Raw genomic sequence first — 23,175 nt, forward strand, 5'->3', positions numbered from 1 at the left:
AAATTATGAGGGACACAGGTAGAGCAGACAGAATCCCAGCAGTGCAGAAGGAGGCCATTTGGCCCATCATGTTTCTTTAGGAAAAACGTTTCTCTTTGGTGGAGGGATCAATGGGCATAGCTTTAAGGCAAGGGGGCGGGAGGTTTAGAGGGGATGTGAAGACAAACTTTTTTGCCCAGAGGGTGGTGGGCATCTGGAACTTGCTGCCTAAAAAGGTGGTGGAGGCAGAGACCCTCATAATGTTTAAGAAGTATTGAGATGCATACTTGGAATGCCAAGGCATACAAAACTATGGGCTAAGTGTTGGGGAATGGGATTAGGATAGTTAAGTGGTTTGTCTTTGACCAGTGCAGATGTGATGGGCCAAAGGGCCTTTTTCAGTGCTGTATGACTCCAATGAATCTCCTTTCTAGGTGTAATCTTTAATATTGAATGGATGTCAGTTTATTTTGCCTGTGAACTCAAGGCCTCTTGTTGGTCAAAGGCTGTAAAAGAACATGGCTGCCCAAACCCAAGCTGGTCCAAGCTAGTTTTTATGGCCTCACAAGCAAACAACCAATGGCAGACAGGTAAAGAACCATTGGCCATCATAATGCCATAAGATATAAGAGCAGAATTAGGCTGTTTGGCCCATCGAGTCGACTCTGCCATTAGATCATGTCTGATAGATTTCTCAACCCCATGTCCCGCCTTTTCCCCTTAACCTTTGATCCCCTTACCAATCAAGAACCTATCTATCTCTGCCTTCAAGGTGGCATGGCGGCAAGTGGTTAGCACTGCTGCCTCACAGCTCCAGGGACCTGGATTCGGTCACTGTCTGTGTGGAGTTTGCATGTTCTCCTCATGTCTACGTGAGTTTCTTCCGGGTGCTCCAGTTTCCTACCACAGTCCAAAGGTGTTTGAGTTAGGTGTGTTGGCCATGGTAAATTGCCTCTAGTGTTCTGGGTTAGAGGGATTAGCGGGGTAAATATGTGGGCTTACGGGGATAGGATCTAGGTGGGATTGTTGTTGGTGCAAACATGATGGGTCAAATGGCCTTCTTCTGCACTGTTGGGACTCTATGATAAATACCTCAATGACCCGGCCTCCACAGCCTTCTGTGGCAATGAATTCCACAGATTCACCACCCTCTGGCTGAAGAAATTCCTCCTCATCTCAGTTCTAAAGGATCGTCCCTTTATTTTGAGTTTGCACGCTCTGATCCTAGTCTCTCCTACTAATCTTCTCCAAGTCCACTCTATTCAGGCCTTTAAGTTTCAATGAGATCCCACCACCTCCCCCCCCCCCACCCCCCCCATCATTCTAAACTCCATCGAGTACAGACCCAGAGTCCTCAAAAGACAACCTCTTCATTCCAGGGAGCATTCTTGTGAACCTCCACTGGACCCTCTCCAGGGCCAGTATTTTCTTCCAAAAGGGCTCAAAATTGCCAACAATATTCCAAGTGTGGTCTGACCACAGCCTTGTGGAGCCTCAGCAGTACATCCCTGCTTTTGTATTCTAGTTCTCTCGAAATGAATACTAACTGTGCTGCACTGTTGTAATGCTTTGTGCGTCTATCTAATAGAGTCAGCACTCTACCCAAGGCTATTTGATTTCTTGGAACAAGAAAAAAAAGATTAAAAAAAAACTCAGATAATTTAAAGGACAGAAAATCTGAGAAATTTCTCTCTGATTGCTTCAGATGATTAAAACTGATCATGGAGATCATTCTGACCCTGTGAACTTCATGCAGTATCTATCTTTAGTATGAGTGATCTCCAGTGGCAACTTTATCATCCGTTGCTTGGCTACAAGTGGTAGAAATGCCAATGATAAGAGTATTTGAAACTTCTTCACTAACTAGTTAATCAAAGTTAAACCGAATAGTGCAAGAGATACGGCCGTTGGCTGCAGGCGCAAGAGATCTGAAGATGTGTCTAGATGAAGGGAGCAAACAACTTGACTGAGTGTTCTCCTCCTCACCCTGCAAAAGATCAAAAATTATTCTCCTGGGTCCAGGGAGCTGGGAAACTCCAGCACAGAGGAATGAGTGGACAAATTAGGGTGGACTGGACAAACCCTTAATCCATCTCATTGCTTGCTCCAAAATACAATTCAAATTGAATCCAATTCATAATCCCCTAAAAGAGACAAACAAGACCCAAGCTGACAAGAAAAGGCCATCTTGGGGTTGATCTGACCCTTGATCTTAGCCAAAAGCCTGACAAGCACATCCCTGCTAGCTGATTATCGTTCTACCTCTGCCAGGTGATTATGGTTCAACCTCTTCCTGGTGATCACGGATCTATTCCTGCCAGATAATTGTGATTCTATCTTTGCCAGGTGTTCATGGTTCATGGTTCTACCCCTGCCAGGTGATTACGGTTCTACCCCTGCCAGGTGATTACGGTTCTACCCCTGCCAGGTGATTATGGTTCTACCCCTGCCAGGTGATTACGGTTCTACCCCTGCCACGTGATTACGGTTCTACCCCTGCCAGGTGATTACGGTTCTACCCCTGCCAGGTGATTACGGTTCTACCCCTGCCAGGTGATTACGGTTCTACCCCTGCCAGGTGATTATGGTTCTACCCCTGCCAGGTGATTACGGTTCTACCCCTGCCAGGTGATTATGGTTCTACCCCTGCCAGGTGATTACGGTTCTACCCCTGCCAGGTGATTATGGTTCTACCCCTGCCAGGTGATTACGGTTCTACCCCTGCCAGGTGATCATTGTTCTACCCCTGCCATGTGATCGTGCTTCTATCCCTGCCAGGTGATTATGGTTCTACCGCTGCCAGGTAAGAGTTTTTAAACGTGTAGACTGACAAGTGAAATCCATGCGCTAATTTACTGCCCCACCATTCAAATTTAGTTTTGGCCAATTTGGAAATTGGAAAGTATAGCAGACTGGGGGCAGCTGATCTAATTGTGGTATTTTTGATTTGATTTGATTTATTATTGTCACTTGTATTTAGAGTGAAAAGTATTGTTTCTTGCTCGCTATACAGACAAAACATACCACTTATAGAGAAGAAAATGAGAGAGTGCAGAATGTAGTGTTACAGGATGTAGAGAAAGATCAACTTAATGCAAGGTAAGTCCATTCAAAAGCCTGACAGCAACAGGGAAGAGGCTGTTCTTGAGTTGCTTGGTTGGTGACCTCAGACTTTTGTATCTTTTTCCCGAAGGAAGAAGGTGGAAGAGAGAATGCTCGGGGTGCTTGGGGTCCTTAATTATGCTGACTGCTTTGCTGATGATGTGGAGATGCCAGCGTTGGATTTGGGTAAACACAGTAAGAAGTCTCACAACACCGGGTTAAAGTCTAACAGGTTTATTTGGTATCAAACGCCACTAGTTTTCGGAGCACTGCCCCTTCATCAGGTGAGTGGGAGTTCTATTCACAAACATGGCACATAGAGACACAAACTTGCCGAAGCAGCAGGAAGTGTAGACAGAGTCAATGGATGGGAGACTGATATTAAAGGTGATTACACAGAAAATAGGAGCAGGAGTAGGCCATTCAGCCCTTCGAGCCTGCTGCACCATTCATTATGATCATGGCTGATTATCCAACTCAATAGCCTGATCCCAACTTCCCCATATCCTTTGATCTCCTTCACCCTAAAAGCTATATCTAACTGAAAACATTCATTGTTTTGGCCTCAATTGCTTTTTGTGGTAGAGAATTCCACAGACTGACCACTCTCTGGTTGAAGAAATTTCTCCACATCTGGGCCCTGTCTCCTCGATCTGTGACCCCTGCTTCTGGACACCCCCAACATCAGGAACATCCTTCGTGCATCTACTCCCTGTCTAGTTCTGTTCGAATTTTATAGTTTCTATGAGAGCCCCTGTCAGTTTTCTAACCTCCAGCAAACAGAATCCTGACCGACTCAATCACTTCATAAATCCCAGAAATCAGTCTGGTAAACCATCTCTACATTCCGTATGGAACAACCACATCCTTCTTCAGGTACAGAGATCAAAACTGCACACACTATTCCCGGTATGGCCTCATCTATGCCTTGTATAATTGCCATGATGTGGATGTGCCGGCGTTGGACTGGGGTAAACACAGTAAAAAGTCTGACAACACCAGGTTTTAGTCCAACCAATTTATTTGATAGTAAACGCACAAGCTTTCGGGTTAGCCCCTTCGTCAGGTGAATGGAGAGTTCTGGCCTCAGTCTGAGGCCAGAACTCTCCATTCACCTGACGAAGGGGCTAACCCGAAAGCTTGTGCGTTTACTATCAAATAAATTGGTTGGACTAAAACCTGGTGTTGTATAATTGCATCAGGATATCCCTGCTCCTGTACTTGAATCCTCTCGCTATGAAGGCTAACATACTATTTGTTTTTTTTTACTGCCTCCTGCAGCTGCATGCTTATCTTCAATGACAGGTGTACGAGGACACCCAGGTCTCATTGCACATTCCCCTCTCCAAATCTATAGCCATTCAGATAGTAATCTGCCTTCCTGATTTTGTTACCAAAGTGGATAACCTCACATTTCTCTAAATTATACTGTATCTGCCATGCATTTGCCCACTCACTCAACTTACCCAAATCACACTGAAACATCTCTGAATCCTCCTGATAGCTTACCCACCCAAACAGCTTTGTGTCATCTGCAAATTTAAAGATACTATATTTAGTTTCCTCATCTACATCATCAAACATAGTGAATAGCTGGAGTCCCAGCACTGATTCTGGTGGTACCCCATTAGATATTGCCATTTGGAGAAAACCCATTTATCCCTACTCTTTGTTTCCTATCTGCCAACCAATTTTCTGTCCATCTCAATACACTAACCCCAATCCCATAGGGATGGATTCTCCAACATCGCCCACAGCTGAGATTCCCTGGTCTTGCTGCAATGAACGGAGATTTAGCTGAGTATGGCAAGAATGGCCAGAGAAACCCAGCCATAGTTTCTTCTACTAATCCTGGCTCACAAGAATGTTCTTGTGGCACAGCAGGTAGCGTTCCTACTTCTAAGCCAAGCCCCACTCCAAGACTTGATGGCCAAGGAAGATGTGTTCCTAGCATGGTCAAATAGATTGAGCATCAACTTGTAAAACCTTCCAACATGCGCCAATGGCAAGTACAAAGAACAGGAGGAATTCCTGGTCGGCTGTCTGATGCTCAGAAGGTTTCTCTACCATCACTATCCATCGCTCCAGACTACAACATGCTTTGGACTCCACCAGTAAGCCCACTATTTAAAAATGGAGGTAGAAAGTAAATAGGGAATTATGGACCAGTCAGCCTAATGTTGGAAGTGGGAAAAATTCTACAATCCATTATTAAAGATTTTATAACAGAACACTTGGAAAATTGACAAAGTCAGCATGGATTTATGAAAGGGAAATCAAGCTTGACAAACCTACTAGTTACATCCTCAAAGAATTCCAGTAGAGTTGATGTGGTTTATTTGGACTTTCAGAAAGTTTTCAACAAAGTCCCACATAAAAGTTTAGCGTGTAAAATTAAAGCGCGTGGGATTGGAGGTAGTGTATTAAAATAGATAGCATGCCCCTGTCTACATCATGGGGACAAAGTAGAAATGGTTGAGAGCTTCAGGTTTTTAGGGTACCAACAACCTATCCTGGTCCATCCATGTGTTTGCTATAGTCAAGGAAGCCCACCAACGCCTCTACTTTCTCAGAAGACTAAGGAAATTTGGCATGTCTGCAACAAATCTCATCAACTTTTACAGCTACACCATAGAAAGCATTCCTTCTGCTTGTATCACAGCTTGGTATGGCTCCTGCTCTGCCCAAGACGCAATAAACTACAAATCACTCAAACCAGCCTCTCATCCATTGGCACTATCTACACTTCCCACTGCCTCGGAAAAGCAGCCAGCATAATCAAGTACCATACACACCCCGGACATTCTTTCTTCCACCATCTTCCGTCAAGAAAAAGATACAAAAGTCTGTCGTCACATACCAACCGACTCAAGAACAGCTTCCTCCCTGCTACCAGCAGGCTTTTGAATGGACCTACCTCACACTAAGTTGATTTTTCTCTACATTCTAGCTATGACTGTAACACTACATTCTGCACGGTCTCCTTTCCTTCTCTATGTATGGTATTCTTTGTCTGTACAGCGGGCAAGAAGCAATACTTTTCACTATATGTTAACACATATGACAATAACATATCAAATCAAATCTAAAACTCTCTCCCTCAAAAGGTTGTTGACAGTGAAGTCAATTAAAAATGGGACAGATAGATTTTAGTTGAGCAAGGATATTATTGAATATGGAATTATGAAGCCTAAATGGTAGTTGGGTTACACATCAGACAATGATCTAAAGTAAAGTAAAGTTTATTTATTAGTCACAAGTAAGGCTTACATTAACACTGTAATGAAGTTACTGTGAAATCCCCCCAGTCACCACAGTCTGGCGTCTTTTTGGGTCAATGTACCTAAGCAGCACGTCTTTCAGAGTGTGGGAAGAAACCAGAGCACCTGGAGGAAACCCACACAGACATGGGGAGAATGTGCTAACTCCACACAAACAGTGACCAAAGTGGGGAATCAAAGCTGGGTCCCTGACGCTGTGAGGCAGCAGTGCTAACTGCTGCACTAATGAAATATCTGAACAAGCTAGAGACTAGTTTCCACTGATCAAGTAGAACTGTAACAACAAAATGGATAAAATGTGACAGTTGGGGTTCCTTAAGAATCTGCTGACGCTTAACCAAGACTGAGGGATATTTCAGCTAAATAAGAAATTGATTTCATAATTTCCACCTCATGAGTATTTGGAGATTGCAAACTTAAAAGCTCTTCTCTCACATTGACCTCTGCAGGTAGAAATACCCTGTTCAAACAGCCTGAGCAACAACAGGACCAGTTCAACAGCAGGGAACTGATAGCTGAGACTTACCAAGAGAATGTCTGCAACGATTGCCCAATTCAAAGCCAGGAAGACCTCAGCCACGAAGATGAAGACCTTTGGAAAAAGAAGAATTTTACTCGATAAATCATCTCGAAATACAATCAGACACTGGTCAGGGTAAAGACATGCAGTTGCCATAGAGTTAGCAGGAGTGGTGGAATTGGCAGTTCCCAATGAGGTGGCACAGTGGTTAGCACTGCTAACTCACAACACCAGGGACCCGGGTTCAATTCTAACCTTTGGTGAATGTCTGTGTGGAGTTTGCACGTTCTCCCCATGTCTGCATGGGTTTCCTCCAGCTGCCCCAGTTTCTTCCCACAGCCCAAAGATGTGCGGGTTATGTTGATTGGCCATGCTAACTTGCCTCTTAGTGTCAGAGGGACTACCCAGGCAAATATGTGGTGTTATGGGGATAGGGCCTGGGTGGCATTGTTGTTAGTGTGGACTCGATGAAGGGCTGAATGGCCTCCTTCTGTACTGTAAGAATTCTATGAACTAACATCCCTATTCTCCAAAATGGTCATTTCCATTTGAAGGTGGCCACTGAGTAATGGGGAAACATGCAGAAGTATTTTTATTTTATTCTTTCATGGAATGTGGGCATTGCCTGCTAGGCCAGCATTTATTGTCCAATCCTAATTGCCCATGAGAAGATGGTGGTCAGTTGTTTCTTGAACTGCCCATGAGGTGTAGGTATACCCACAGTGCTCTTAGGGAGGAGTTCCCGGATTTTGACCCAGTGATTTATTTCCAAGTCAGGATGGTGTGTGCCTTTGTCCTTCTAGATAGTAGTGGTTGTGGGTTTGGAAAGCACTGTCTGAGAAGCCTTGGTGAGTTGCTGCAGTGCCTCCTGTACGTAGCTGTCACTGTGCATTGGTGGTGAGGGATGGAGTGTGGATGGAGTGCCAATCAAGTGGGCTGCTTTGTCTTGGATGGAATAACACACGGCCTGGGCCAGTTGTATATGGAATAACAACTGTCTGGGCCAATTGTATATGGGATCATACATTCCTTGGGCCAGTTGTATGTTAGTTGACACATTCCCTGTGCCGGTTGTAGATGGGTTGGCACACTCCCAGGGCCAGTTGTATAAAGATTGGCACACTCCCTGTGCCAGTTGTATATAGATTGGCACACTCCCTGTGCCAGTTGTATATAGATTGGCACACTCCCAGGGCCAGGTGTATATGCAAAGACCAAAGAACGGAACAAAGAACAAAAATCAGCCCGGGAAACAGGCCCTTCGGCCCAATGAGCCCGCGCCGCCATCTCAACACCACCAGTCCACCCCTCTACCCACGACCCCTGTGCGTTGGCACATTCACTGGGCCAGTTGTATATAGATTGGCACACTCCCAGGGCCAGTTGTATATAGATTGGCACACTCCCAGGGCCAGTTGTATGTGGGTTGGCACACTCCCAGGGCCAGTTGTGTATAGATTGGCAGACTTCCAGGGCCAGTTGTGTATAGATTGGCAGACTTCCAGGGCCAGTTGTATATAGCTTGGCACACTCCCAGGGCCAGTTGTATATAGATTGGCACACTCCCAGGGCCAGTTGTATATGGGTTGGCACACTCCCAGGGCCAGTTGTATATAGATTGGCAGACTTCCAGGGCCAGTTGTATATAGCTTGGCACACTCCCAGGGCCAGTTGTATATGAGTTGGCACACTCCCAGGGCCAGTTGTATATGGGTTTGCACACTCCCAGGGCCAGTTGTATATGGGTTTGCACACTCCCAGGGCCAGTTGTATATGGGTTGGCACACTCCCAGGGCCAGTTGTATATGGGTTGGCACACTTTCTTACTCTCTTGGTGAAATTATGCAGTAAACTCTCTTTAGAACACTTTCTGTGTTGTACTGACAGTGGTTGTATTGCTGATATTTATATTGTATTCTGTAAGGCTGGATTCTAGCAGGCTGCATATTATGAGAGTCTATTAAATATATTATCACTCATTATTTCAGTGTGTGTAATGAGTTAGCCAATCACTACATGTAACTGATAGAAATCCACATGCAGGGAATTCTGCTTCTGATTATTAAATAAAAACTGGAATAACGTAGTTGTGTGATCTCATACTCATTTACACAGTGTATGTAAGTGAATTGAATCCTTTTTATAAATTTGTGGTGAACTAAAAGACAAAGTGCGAACTTTACCTTCTTGGTCTCTGAATGGTAGCAGTTTCATGTAAACATGCAGACAGAGTACCTTTACTTGCACTGACTGCTGGGGTCACAGTTTCACTACAGTGAGTGCAGCAACACCTGCCTTCTGTTAGTAATTTCTACTGGACAACACTGATGTATCTGAGCTTGTATATCAGAGTGCTGTGCATTTTATAGAAGGCAGCTTTTGTATAACACTGTGCTTCATATAGCATTGATACATCTGTGTTTTCTTGTATATAGAACTCCACAACACAAAAGCCAGCTATTCGGCCCATTGTGTATATGTGTGTGCATGTGTGGGTGTAGGTGTATGTCTGTGTGAACTTGTGCATGTGTGTATGTCTGTCTGTCTATATCTGTGTGCATGTGTGCCTGTCTGTATGTGTGCGTGTGTGTGTGTGTATGTCTATATCTGTGTGTGTCTGTTTGTGTGCATATCAGTGTGTGTATATGTTTGTGTCTGTCTGCCTTTATTGTCTGCGTGTATGTGTCTGCATGTGTGTGTGTGTCTGTATGTGTGTGTGTGTGTCAGTGTGTGTATCTGTGTGTATCCAACTGTCTACATTGTCTGTGTGTGTGTGTCTGTATGTATGTGTGTGTGTGTCTGTATGTGTGTGTGTGCATCTGTATGTGTGTGTGTGCGTCAGTGTGTGTATCTGTGTGTGTCCAACTGTCTACATTGTCTGTGTGTGTGTGTCTGTATGTATGTGCGTGTGTGTCTGTATCTGTGTGTATGTCTGTATGTGTCTGTATCTGTGTGTGTGTGTGTGTGTGCGCGAGTCTGTATCTGTGTGTGTGTGTCTGTATCTTGTTTGTATCTGTTGTGTGTCTGTGTCTGTGTGTATGCTTGTGTGTTGTGTATCTGTGTACATACATATGTCTGTATCGGTGTGTCAGTCTGTGTGTGTTTACAGCGCAGTACAGGCCATTCGGCCCTCAATGTTGCGCTGTCCAGTGGAACCAATCTAATGACCCTCCAACCTAAACTATTCCAATGTTATCCATATGCCTATCCACTGACCATTTGAATACCCTTAAAGTTGGCGAGTCCACAACTACTGCAGGCAGGGCATTCCACGCCCTTACTACCCTGAGTAAAGAACCTACCTCTGACATCCGTCCTATAATTACCACCCCTTAATTTAAAGCTAAGGCCCCTCGTGTTAGCCATCACCATCCGAGGAAAAAGGCTCTCACTGTCCACCCTATCTAACCCTCTGATCATCTTGTATGCCTCAATTAGGTCACCTCTTAACCTTCTTCTCTCCAGTGAAAATAACCTCAAGCCCCTCAGGGGAATTAAGGGTTATGGGGAGAAAGCGGGAAAGTGGAACTGATCCACTTCAGATCAGCCATGATCTTATTGAATGGCGGGGCAGGCTCGAAGGGCTAGATGGCCTACTCCTGCTCCTATTTCTTATGTTCTTATGTTGTGGAGGGATGTAATGAGGAATTTAGATAGCACTGTTTGAGGAAGAGCAGAAGTTCTCCCCAGTGTCATGATCAATATTTATCCCTCAACCCACATCACTGAAACAGACTGTGTGGTAATTTATTCCAATTGCTTGCAGCCCTTGTGGTGTACAGGTCACTGTGATTCCTCATTGTAACAGTGACAGCGAAACAGTTGAGGAACCGGGGAGTATAAGGACTTGGGTAATTAACTTAAGAAGATCTGAAATCAATTACATAAAGGAAAAGATAATTCTAAGGATACAGCACAAGAATTTGTGGAAGGTACTCATCTCTGAAAGTGCCTGCCTCCGTAATAATTTCAATTTTCTTGCCAGCATTTGTTTAGTGGGCACGTGTGAAGAATTTAATGTACTAGGGTAAGTGCTAACAGAGCCTCTAAAAGGTGCTGAGGTTGTGAGACACAGACTGCATGATAAAATACAATCAACTTGCTCTTACAGGTTTCATTTTGTTATCTTCGATAATGTGACTGAACACATTGACGAAGGAAGTGCCGTGGACGTGGTGTACATGGACTTCAGCAAGGCGTTTGATAAGGTCCCCCATGCAAGACTTCTTGAGAAGGTGAGAGGGCATGGGATCCGAGGGCCTTTGGCCTTGTGGATCAAGAACTGGCTTGCCTGCAGAAGGCAGAGAGTGGTTGTGGATGGGTCTTTTTCTGAATGGAGGTCAGTCACCAGTGGAGTGCCCCAGGGATCTGTTCTAGGACCCTTGCTGTTTGTCAATTTCATAAATGACCTGGATGAGGAAGTGGAAGGATGGGTAAGTAAGTTCGCTGATGACACGAAGGTCGGTGGTGTTGTGGAATGGCCTGGAAGGATGGCAAAAGTTGCAGCAGGACATAAATAGGATGCAGGACTGGGCGGAGAAGTGGCAGATGGACTTCAACGCGGATAAATGCGTAGTTGTCCATTTTGGCAGAACCAACGGGATGAACGAGTACACTATCAAGGGCAGGAGTCTTGGTAGTGTTGAGGAGCAGAAGGATCTTGGGGTCCGGGTCCACAGGACTCTTAAATCGGCCTCGCAGGTGGAGGAGGTGGTCAAGAAGGCGTATGGTGTACTGGCCTTCATTAATCGAGGGATTGAGTTTAGGAGTCGGGAGGTAATGCTGCAACTTTATAAGACCCTTGTCAGGCCTCATTTGGAGTACTGTGCGCAGTTCTGGTCGCCTCACTATAGGAAGGACGTAGAAGCTATTGAAAGGGTACAGAGGAGATTTACAAGGATGTTGCCTGGACTGGGAGGCATGCCTTATGAAGTTAGGTTGAGGGAACTGGGTCTCTTTTCCCTGGAGAGACGTAGGTTGAGAGGCAACCTGATAGAGGTTTATAAAATGTTGAGAGGAATAGATAGGGTGGATTCTCAGAGGCTATTTCCCCGGGTTGAAATGGTCGCTACGAGAGGACACAGGTTTAAGGTGCGGGGAGGAAAGTACAGAAGTGATGTTAGGGGTAAGTTTTTCACTCAGAGGGTGGTGAGTGAATGGAATCGGCTGCCGTCAGTGGTGGTGGAGGCGAACTCGCTGGGGTCTTTTAAAAGACTTCTGGATGAGTATATGGGGTTTTGTGGGATTGGGGGTTATAGATAGGTGTTGATGTGATCGGCGCGGCTCGTGGGCCGAAGGGCCTGTTTGTGCTGTAGTGTTCTATGTTCTATCTATATTTTGTGCTTCTTTTGGTTTTTTTAGGTACAATGCTACCATCTACTGGCTAGATGATATATTGCCACATTCACCAACCGCTCAAGTCTCCAGAAAAACATTAGCTTTCGATTCACGCTCATTCAGTGTGTGGCACACCTTTCCTCAGTCCCCATTCAGTGGCCTTTATAAAATTATAATATCTAAGTTTTGGTCATGATCGTGGGCAAGGCTGAATCTCAAATCTTGTCAAAATTAATCAGCTCACACTTGCTGTTCCTCATTTGTCTTTTGCTATCGGGAGGTTAGCTTCCATTCGAGGCAGGAGATGAGCGCTGGGTAGCGACCACAGTATATACAGAGAAACGTATGTAGAAAATTAGAAACAGGAGTAGGCCATTCGGCCCTTCGAGCCTGCTCCGCCATTCATTCTGATCATGGCTGATCATCAAATTCAATATCCTGATCCCCCTTAAACCCCCCATATCCCTTGATCCCTTTAGCCCCAAGAGCTATATCTAATTTCTTCTTGAAATAAGACAACATTTTCGCCTCAAATATTTTATGTGAATTTCACACACTCACCCCTCTCTGGGTGAGGAAATTGCTCCTCACCTCAATCCTAAACGGTTTATCTCTTATCCTCAAACTATGACCCTTAGTTTTGAATTCCCCTACCATCAGGAACATTCTTTGTGAAGCTACCCTGTCTAATCCTGTTAGAATTTTACAAGTTTCTATTGGATTCCCTCTCACTCTTCTAAACTCCAGTGAATATAATCCTAACCGACTTAGTCTCTACTCATATGACAGACCTGCAATCCCAGGAATAAGCCTGGCAAAGCTTCGCTAAACTACCTCCATAGCAAGGACAGCCTTCCTCAGATAAGGACACCAAAACTGCACACGATACTCCAGGTGTGGCCTCACCAACACCCTAAACAATTGTAGTAACCCATCCCAACCCTATACTCAAATTCACTCGCTATGAAGAACAACATACCATTTACCTTCTTTACTGCCTGCCATATCTGCACACTTACTTTCAGCGACTGATACACAAGGACACCAAGGTCTCACTGATTATCCACCTCTCTCAATTTACATCCATTTAAATAATAATCAACCTTCCATGGCTAGGAGGAACAGTGGTTAGCTCAAAGGGCCAAATGGCCTACTTCTACTTCTATTTTCTACGTACATTACCTGGTACGTACCACACATTTTCTATGTGTATAGTGTGGTCACTAACCAGTGCTCATCTCCTGCCTCTAATGGAATCTCCGATAGCAAAACACAAATGGAAGTCAAGTCATCCCTGAGGAACAGTGCCAGGGACCCGGGTTCAATTCCCGGCTTGGGTCACTGTGCAGAGTTCGCACGCTCTTCCCATGTCTGCGTGGGTTTCCTCCGAGTGCTCCAGTTTACTCCCACAGTCCGAAAGACTTACTGGTTAGGTGCACTAGCCATTTAAATTCTCCCTCGGTATACCTGAACAGACGCCAGAGTGTGGTGACTAGGGGATTTTCACAGTAACTTCATTGCAGTGTTAACGTAAGCCTACCTGTGAGAGCAATAAATAAGCTTCAACTACTTTTGCTACCAAAGTGAATAACCGCACATTTATCCACATTATACTGCACAGCCTCAAAATAAGGGGGTGCAGTTTAGATCAGAGTTGAGGAGGAACTTCTTCACTCAAAGGGTGGTGAATCTCTGGAATTCTCTGCCCGTTGAAGTGGTGGAGGCCAACTCGCTGGATATATTTAAGTCACGGGTAGATAGGTTTCTGATCGATAAGGGAATTAAGGGTAATGGGGAGAAAGCGGTAAAGTGGAACTGATCCACTTCAGATCAGCCATGATCTTATTGAATGGCGGGGCAGGCTCGAAGAGCTAGGTGGCCTACTCCTGCTCCTATTTCTTATCTTCTTATGTTCTTATCTGCCATGCATATACCCACACGCCCAGCTTGTCCAAATCACACTGAAGCATCTTTGCACCCTCCTCATAGCTCACCACCCCACCCAATTTTGTATCATCTGCAAATTTGGAGATAACACATTTAGTTGCCTTGTTCAAATCATTACTATGTAATGTGAACAACTGATGTCCTAGCACAGATCCCTGCAATACTCCACTAATCATTGCTTGCCAATCGTAAAAAGACCCATTTATTCCATTTCTTTACTTCCTATTTACTAACCAGCTTTCTATCCATTTTCTGACACTACCTGCAATCCCATGTGTTTTAACTTTACACCGTAATCTGATATGTTAGACATCAAAAGCTTTCTGAAAGTCGAAATAAACCACGTCCCTGGTCAACTCTACTAGTTACATCCTCAAAGAATTCCAAATGATTCGTCAAGCATGATTTCTCTTTTGTAAATCCATGCTGACTTTGTCTTATTGTGATGTGGAGATGCCTGCGTTGGACTAAGGTGGACACAGTAAGAAGTCTCACAATACCAGGTTAAAGTCCAACAGGTTTATCTGGTATCACGAGCATTCAGAGTATTGCTCCTCCATCACTTCATACCCCAGAGTTATTTCATCACTCACCTGATGAAGGAGCAGCGCTCCAAAAGCTCATGATACCAAATAAACCTACTGGACTTTAACCTGGTGTTGTGAGACTTCTTATTTGTCTGATTACACCACTGCTTTCCAAATGCTGTTCTATGAAACCCTTGATAATGGTCTCTAGCAGTTCCCCAGTACCGAGGTTAGGCTCACTGGTCCACAGTTCCGTGTTTTCTCTCGGCCTCCCTTTTTGAACAGTGTGCTTACATTCGCCATCTTCCAATCTGTAGGAACCAGTCCAGAGTCCAAAGAATTTTGGAAAATGACCACCAATTAATCTACTATTTCTAGGGCCATTTCCTTAAATATTCTGTCTTGAAGATTTATCCACCTTCAATCCCACCAATTTCTCCAAAACTGTTTCTCTACTAATGCTGTAGAGATTTCCTTCAGCTCCTCACTAAAATTTGTTTCTCTCAGAACTTCTGGTACATTATTCACATCTTCCATTGTGACAACAGAAGCAAAGTATGAACTTAATTCTTCAGCCATTTCTTTGTTCCCAGTTATGAATTCTCCTATTTCTGACTGCCAGAGGCCCACATTCATTTCTATCAATCTTTCTCTCTTTACATATCTATAGAAATTTTTAGAGTCAGTTCTTATGTTCCCCATTAGCTTACTTTCATATTTTAGCTTCCCTTTCTTAATCAATCCTTTGATCCTCCTTTGCTGAATTTTAAACTGTTCCCAATCCTCGAGTCTGTTGCTTTTTCTTGCCAATTTGTATGCTTCTTCCTTGACTCTGACACTATCTCTAATTTCCCTTGCAAGCAACAGTTCCCTTTCCACCCTTGAAATAAACAACTTCTGGAGTTCCCTTATTTATTCTTTAAATGCCTGCCATTGGCTGTCCACTGTCTTTCCTTTCAGTATGTTTCTCAGTCTGTCATAGTTAATTCATGTCTCATCATGGTTATTGAAATTCAGGGCCTTGGTCTCAGAACCAGCTACCTCACTATCCACCTTAATAAAGTTTTCTAACATATTATGGTCACCCGACCCCAAGGCTTCTTTCACAACTAGACTGCCAACCTTTCTCATTGCGCAACACCCAGGCCAAGATGGCTTGTTTCCTCGTGGGTTTCTCTCTCCACAGGTGCTGCCAGGCCCATTGAGCTTTTCCACCACTTTCTGTCTTTATTTCAGATTTCCAACATCTGCAGTATTTTGCTTTTATCACTGAGGCATTCAGCTGGGCCTCTGGGTTACTGGTGCACCATAAACCTACGGATTCTCTGGTGCGTATCAAACCCCCATCCTCATCGCGTAAATCTTGTCTGACTTTCTTTGCCTTCAGCTCTGAAGAAGGTTCATCCTGACTCAAAATGTTCTATTCTCTCTGTCAGACCTGCTGAGTTTTTCCGGCATTTTCTGTTTTTATTTTGGATTCCAGCATCTGCAGTATTTTGCCTTTTACCCCAGGGTTATTTCTGCATTAGGAAAGGATGAAGGAGTATTTCATTTGTATGATGCGGACTTGTAATTTTCAAAGTACTCTTTGGTACATTGCTGGTTATCCTTCACTAAGTGTTACGAGCAGGTAAACGCCCCCATTGCCAATGCATATGGAAAACTGAACTGAAGGTCTCTACAATCTTTGCATCCCAAGTACCTCTGATTGATACAGGTTGTCGCATAAGGTTAAATCTCAAGGGATCCAGGGTGAGGTATTTAAATGGATACAAAATTGGCTTCTTGAGGGTGGTTGTAAAGGGTTGTTTTTCAAACTGGAGGCCTGTGACCAGCAGTGTACCTCAGGGATCAGTGCTGGGACCACTGTTATTTGTCATTTATATTAATGATTTGGATGAGAATATAGGAGACATGGTTAGTAAGTTTGCAGACAACACTAAGATTGGTGGCATAGTGGACAGTGAAGAAAGTTATCTCTAATTGCAACGGGATCTTGATCAATTGGGCCAGTGGGCTGACGAATGGCAGATGGAGTTTAATTTAGATAAATGTGAGTTGATGTATTTTGATAGATTGAATCAGGGCAGAACTTACTCAGTTAATGGCAGGGCATTGGGGAGAGTTACAGAACAAAGAGAATTAGGGGTACATGTTCATAGCTCCTTGAAAGTGGAGTCACAGGTGGACAGAGTGGTGAAGAAGGCATTCAGCATGCTTGGTTTCATTGGTCAAAATATTGAATACAGGAGTTGGGATGTTTTGTTGTACAAGACATTGATAAGGCCACACTTGGAATACTGCGTACAGTTCAGGTCACCCTATTATAGAAAGAATACTATTAAACTAGAAAGAGTGCAGAAGAGATTTACTAGAATGCTACTAGGACTTGATAGATTGAGTTATAAGGAGAGGCTGGATAGACTGGGACTTTTTTCTCTGGAGTGTAGGAGGCCGAGGGGTGATCTTATAGAGGTCTATAAAATAATGAGGGGCACCTATCAGCTAGATAGTCAATATCTTTTCCCAAAGGTAGGGGAGTCTAAAACCAGAGGGCATAGGTTTAAGGTGAGAGGGCAGAGATACAAAAGTGTCCAGAGGGGCAATTCTTTTACACAGAGGGTGGTGAGTGTCTGGAACAAATTGTCAGAGGTAGTAGTAGAGGCGGGTACAATTTTGTCTTATAAAAAGCATTGAGACAGTTACGTGGGTAGGATGGGTATAGAGGGATATGGGCCAAACGCAGGCAATTGGGATTAGTTTAGGGGTTTTAAAAAAAGGGCAGCATGGACAAGTTGGGCTGAAGAGCATGTTTCCATGCTGTAAACCTCTAAGACGCTAGTTGGCACAACTTCACCTAACATCATTAAAACTGGTTAGCTACTCATTATCACATTGTAATTGGTGGGTGCTAGCTATGTGTAAATTATCCACTGTGTTTCATACATGTTAATAATGACTACACTTCAACCATTAATTATAAACTGCTCTGGGAGATCCTGATGCTGTGATAGGCACTTTACAAATGGAAATTTTTTTCCTATGAAAAATGATAATTATCATTCTTCTGTGATTCCTGTATTTCCCTCACATCATGTGACCTGCAAATTAATTTGTTCTTAACCAAGCATCAAAGGTTGGGCAGCTCCTCGAGACATTTGTCTATGTTAAAAGTAATAAATTGATGCAAGTTGTTCAGAACATCACTATAGGACTGTACGATAACATCGAGACTAACTCAGAACAGTGTAGAGCGACAGCAGGACAATATCAGAATTAACTCAGAGAAGGGCAGGGTGGTGGGAAGTCCTGCGGTGCAGTGGTAATGTTCTCACCACTGGTTCAGGACCTCTGGGTTCAAATCCCAATTCAGGTCTTTATGACCATGTAAAGTGAGTTGCAATGTGGCCAAACAGATTGATCATCCTTCCAATAGTGGGAGTCTTTTCTGGTCAGCCATACTGCAGAAGGCAATGGCAAAATTGCAATAATCTGCCAAGCACAATCATGGTGCAATCCAATGGACAACCATAGTCTCCAACATCCTGTTAGGGCCTGGTATCTGAAGAGGACTAGTGAAGGGTAACATCAGGACTAATACCGGGATTAACACAATGCAGTGTAGGGATTAACTGTTCAGTGTAGAGTAACATCAGGATTAACGCACTGTAGTACAGGGTAACATTCAGATTAACACAGGGCAATGTAGAGTAACATTAGGACTAATACAATGCAGTGTAGGGTAACATTAGGATTAACACACTGCAATACAGGGTAACATTAGGATTAACAGTGCAATGTAGAGTAACATTAGAACTAACACAATGCAGTGTAGGGTAACATCAGGGTTAACACACTGTAGTACAGGGTAACATTAGGATTAACAGTGCAATGTAGAGTAACATTAGGACTAACACAATGCAGTATAGGGTAACATCAGGATTAACATACTGCAATACAGGGTAACATTAGGATTAACAGTGCAATGTAGAGTAACATGAGGACTAACACAATGCAGTGTCGGGTAACATCAGGGTTAACACACTGTAGAGTAACATTAGGACTAACACTATGCAGTGTAAGGTAACATCAGGGTTAACACACTGTAGTACAGGGTAACATTAGGATTAACACAGTGTAATGTGGAGTAACACCTGGATTAACACACAGGGTAACATTGGGATTAATATTGCAGTGTAGAGTAATATTACAATTAACAGTGGACAACAGGATTAATACACTGTAGTACAAAGTAACATTAGGATTACACAGTGCAGTGTAGAGTAACATTTGGATTAACTGTGTAGTGTAGAGTAACATCAGGATTAACAAACTATAGTACAGGGTAACATTAGGATTAACAGTGCAGTGTAGAGTAACATTAGGATTAACTGTGTAGTGCAGAGTAACATCAAGATTAACACACTGTAGTACAGAGTAACATTAGGATTAACACACTGTAGTACAGGTTAACAATGGGATCAACAGTGCAGTGTAGAGTAACATTAGGATTGACAGTGGACAACAGAATTAACAACTGTAGTACAGGGTAACATTAGGATTAACACAGTGCAGAGTAGAGTAACATCCGAATTAATTGTGTAGTGTAGAGTAACATCAGGATTAACAAACTATAGTACAGGGTAACATTAGGATTAACTGTGCAGTACAGAGTAACATCAAGATTAACACACTGTAGTACAGAGTAACATTAGGATTAACAGTGGACAACAGGATTAACACACTGTAGTACAGGGTGACATTGGGATTAACACTGCAGTGTGGAGTAACATTAGTATTAACAGTGGACAACAGGATTAACACACTGTAGTAGAGGGTAACATTGGGATTAACAGTGCAGTGTATGGTAACATTAGAATGAACTATATAGTGTAGAATGACATTAGGATTAACAGTGAAGTGTAGATAACATCAGGATTATTACAGTGCAATGTAGAGTAACATCAATACTTACATATGTTGATGTAATGCTGTATTTGGCCAGTACGATAGCCAGGAAGAGGCAGGGGCTACTGCTCAACATGCCAACTGCACAAATAATAGGATCAGCTTGTGGAATCTTCTTCTTTAAGAATTTGGAACTCACTGCTCCCAACCCGATCCCGATGAATCCAGTCACACAGGTTATGGCTCCGAATATTAAACTGTGCAAAGTGAGTGCAGAATGTACAGTAACTGCAGTGGAACGCACAGAGTATCAGCAGCATGGACAGACAGAACATCAATATATCCTGCTTGTCAGAGTATGACACTGTGACACAGTGTCAGATTCCTCCTGTCTGATACCTACACTGGTTCTGCACCAATTTAAAGAATGACACTTGATCCTCCCTCTCTTTTCCTTCCTGATGCTTTCAAATAATAATGTTGGCTGGGAAGTTGCTGCCAAAGTGAGGGTGATTTAAAGGTGCCCCTTGTGCAAAACAACCCAGTCAATTGCCGCAAGCAAGAGTTATACTGTGAGCTGTGAGTCATCACAAACTGCTGGACCATTTCTGTCGCTCTGTTGTTAGGCTTTCAAAAAAGCAACCTCACCCTCTGTGGCCACTTCTGAGCAGAGTAAGGAAAAATTGAAAGGGAATCAGTAATTGATTTTATGAATATTTGAAAGTGACTTAGTTTTCTTGGATTATAAGAAATGCTGATCTAGTACATGGTGATCCTTGACCTGGGAGTCTTAACAACCGGCAGGAAATTAAGATACAGATGTAGTCAGGAACAAAGAAACTTCAGCCGAGGATGAACAGGGAGGGTACATTTACAAGGAGCCGTGTGCGTGCATGTGTGCGTGCGTGTGCATGTGTGTGTGTGCATGTGTGTGTGTGTGCGTGTGTGTGTGTGTGTGTGCGCGTGTGCGTGCGTGTGTGTATATGCGTGCGTGTGCGTGTGTGCGTAATATATTTTAAAAGGGCAGAAAGATGCAGACAGGATTAGAGGAAGAGATTGCCAATTGGACAATTCCACTCCTATGCTTCAGTTTAAAAAGTTTGGTCACAAGTAGGCTTACATTAACACTGCAATGAAGTTACTGTGAAAATCCCCTCGTCGCCACACTCCAGCACCTGTTCGGGTACCCTTTAGCATGGCCAATGCACCTAACCAGCACGTCTTTCGGAATGTGGGAGGAAACTGGAGCACCCGGGGGAAACCCAAACACAGGGGTGGGGGGGTGGGGGGACGTGCAAATTCTGCATGGTGACCACAATGGGAATCAAACCGAAGCCCCTAACACTGTGAGGCAGCAGTGCAAACCACTGTGCCAGCGTGCTGTCCAGGGACCTCTTAATTCAGTTTATTAGAAGATTTCTCAGTGATTCTGTGCCACTTTTTGTGAGTTAGCTAAGCAGATTCTGCAGGAGTATTTTTGAATAATGACTGTCTTCATTGCACACAGTAAAAAGTCTGACAACACCAGGTTTTAGTCCAACCGATTTATTTGATAATAGATTCACAAGCTTTCGGGGTCCCGAAAGCTTGTGAATCTATTATCAAATAAATCGGTTGGACTAAAACCTGGTGTTGTCAGACTTTTTACTGTGTTTACGCCAGTCCAACGCCGGCATACCCACATCATGTCTTCAGTGCACTCAGAGGAGTGGAATTACCACTGCAGGTTGCTCAGGGACCAAATTCATTGAGTGCAATGAGTGTGAGATCCCAGGAATTGGAAAGACAGTGAGATTGCTCATGATGCCACATTTGTGCAGTGAGTGATAAGAAGCTTGTAATCTTGTGAGATAGTCCTTTTTGTATCCGCTATTGTGTGTATAATTGATAGTTTGGAGTGACTGCAATTTGCCTGTTCAAGCTTAATTGACATGGATCTGGGTTAAAAGTAAAAGGTTACAAACACTGAAATCTTGTTGGTAATTTCTTGTTGGGTAAACTTGGTTCTTTTGGTCGCTAGTTCCCTAGTGGGGAATTGTAACAACGTCAACCTCCCGATTGTTGGACTGGCATCGTTTTCAAACAAATAGAATACATTGTGACATTCCCTACTGCGGAATTTCTGCGCATTTTGTGGAATTATTAGGCAAAAGGGGCCAACCTCAAGGAGAGCAGAGAAACTATTCCTTTATTCAGAGGGATCTTTGGGAACGGTTGAGATATAGAAAAAGTGGGGTTGGTTTAAGTGATTGAATGAAGTGGTTAATCCAGAGACAGGAATTCTAACACACCATGTTTGAGAATTTCAATTCATTTCTTTAAATATCTGGGGGAAAAAAATGTAACACTGACTATGCACCCATCAGATTTTTGTAAAAACCAAACTAGTTTGCCACTGTCCTTAGGCAAAGACATCCCTTTGGTCTGTCATATGAGCAGAGTCTAAATTGGTTAGGATTATATTCACTGGAGTTTAGGAGAGTGAGAGGGGATCTCTTATAAAATTCTAACAGGATGAGATAGTGCAGATCCAGAAAGAATGTTCTCAATGGTGGGGGGAGTCCACAATTGGGGGGGTCATAGTTTGAGGATAAGGAGTAAGCCACTTAGGATTGAGGTAAGAAGAAAATTCTTCACCCAAAGAGTGGTGTGGAATTCACTACCACAGAAAGTAGTTGAGGCCAAAACATTGTCTGATTCAAGGAGAAATTAGATATAGCTCAAAGGGCTAAAGGGATCAAGGATATGGGGGGAGGGAAGGTGGGGGGATCAGGATATCGAATTTGGTGATCAGACATGATCAGAATGAGTGGCAGAGCAGGCTCAAAATAGCAAATGGACTACTCCTGCTTCTACTTCCTACCTTTCTATGTCCTTATCTGTGTGTAATGTGGTTGACTCTTAACTGCCCTCTGGCCCAGAAAACCTCTCCAGGGTTTTGCAGGATGGAGAATAAATGGAAAATGGGAGCAGGTGAGATGCCACTTCTACCATCATCCTTTGATACTCACCCGCCAAGTACTGCCACCCATATTATCATGGTCCTGTGAGGTCAGTAGTGTAGAGGCATTCAGCCAGAATTAGGTGGTTAAATGGATGGTGATCAAGCTTCTTCCTACTTAGAGTGGGCAGCATGAGGCTGGCATTTATTCACTGAATCATAGAATCCCTACAGAGCAGAAGGAGGCCATTTAGCTCATTGAGTCTGCACCGACAACAATCCCACCCAGGCCCTACCCCACGTATTTACCCTAGCTAATCCCCCTGACACTAAGAGACAATTTATCGTGGTCAATCAATCTAATTCGCACATCTTTGGACTGTGGGAGGAAACCAGAGCATCCGGAGAAAACTCACACTATCACTGGGAGAATGTGCAACTCCACACAAATAGTGACATGAGGCCAGAATTAAACTCGGGTCCCTGTCGCTGTGAGGCAGCAGTGCCAAACACTGTGCTACCCATTTTTTACTCTTAAAGGAATCAAAGGATGTGGGGGGCATGGTGGGGATCATTTTAACATTGGGTCTTCTTAAACCATTGCAGATTGAGCCACCTGACTGTTATTTGCTA

At 43.7% G+C, this 23,175-nt stretch overlaps 1 protein-coding gene across 1 annotated transcript in view; it reads right to left on the reverse strand.

Annotated features, from left to right (window-relative positions):
- LOC145357203 (protein spinster homolog 3-like) overlaps positions 1 to 23,175 on the reverse strand; it is a 128,235-nt gene that overhangs the window by 47,901 nt on the left and 57,159 nt on the right. The window contains exons 8-9 of the mRNA XM_080210322.1: positions 19,669 to 19,858; positions 6,889 to 6,954 (exon numbers count right to left, since the gene is read on the reverse strand). Coding sequence (XP_080066448.1) covers positions 6,889 to 6,954; positions 19,669 to 19,858 — 256 coding nt within the window. The remainder of the gene's footprint in view (positions 1 to 6,888; positions 6,955 to 19,668; positions 19,859 to 23,175) is intronic.

The sequence above is a fragment of the Carcharhinus amblyrhynchos genome, chromosome 23 (genome assembly GCF_965287045.1).
Source record: "Carcharhinus amblyrhynchos chromosome 23, sCarAmb.v2.hapA, whole genome shotgun sequence".
Taxonomy (NCBI): Eukaryota; Metazoa; Chordata; class Chondrichthyes; order Carcharhiniformes; family Carcharhinidae; genus Carcharhinus; species Carcharhinus amblyrhynchos.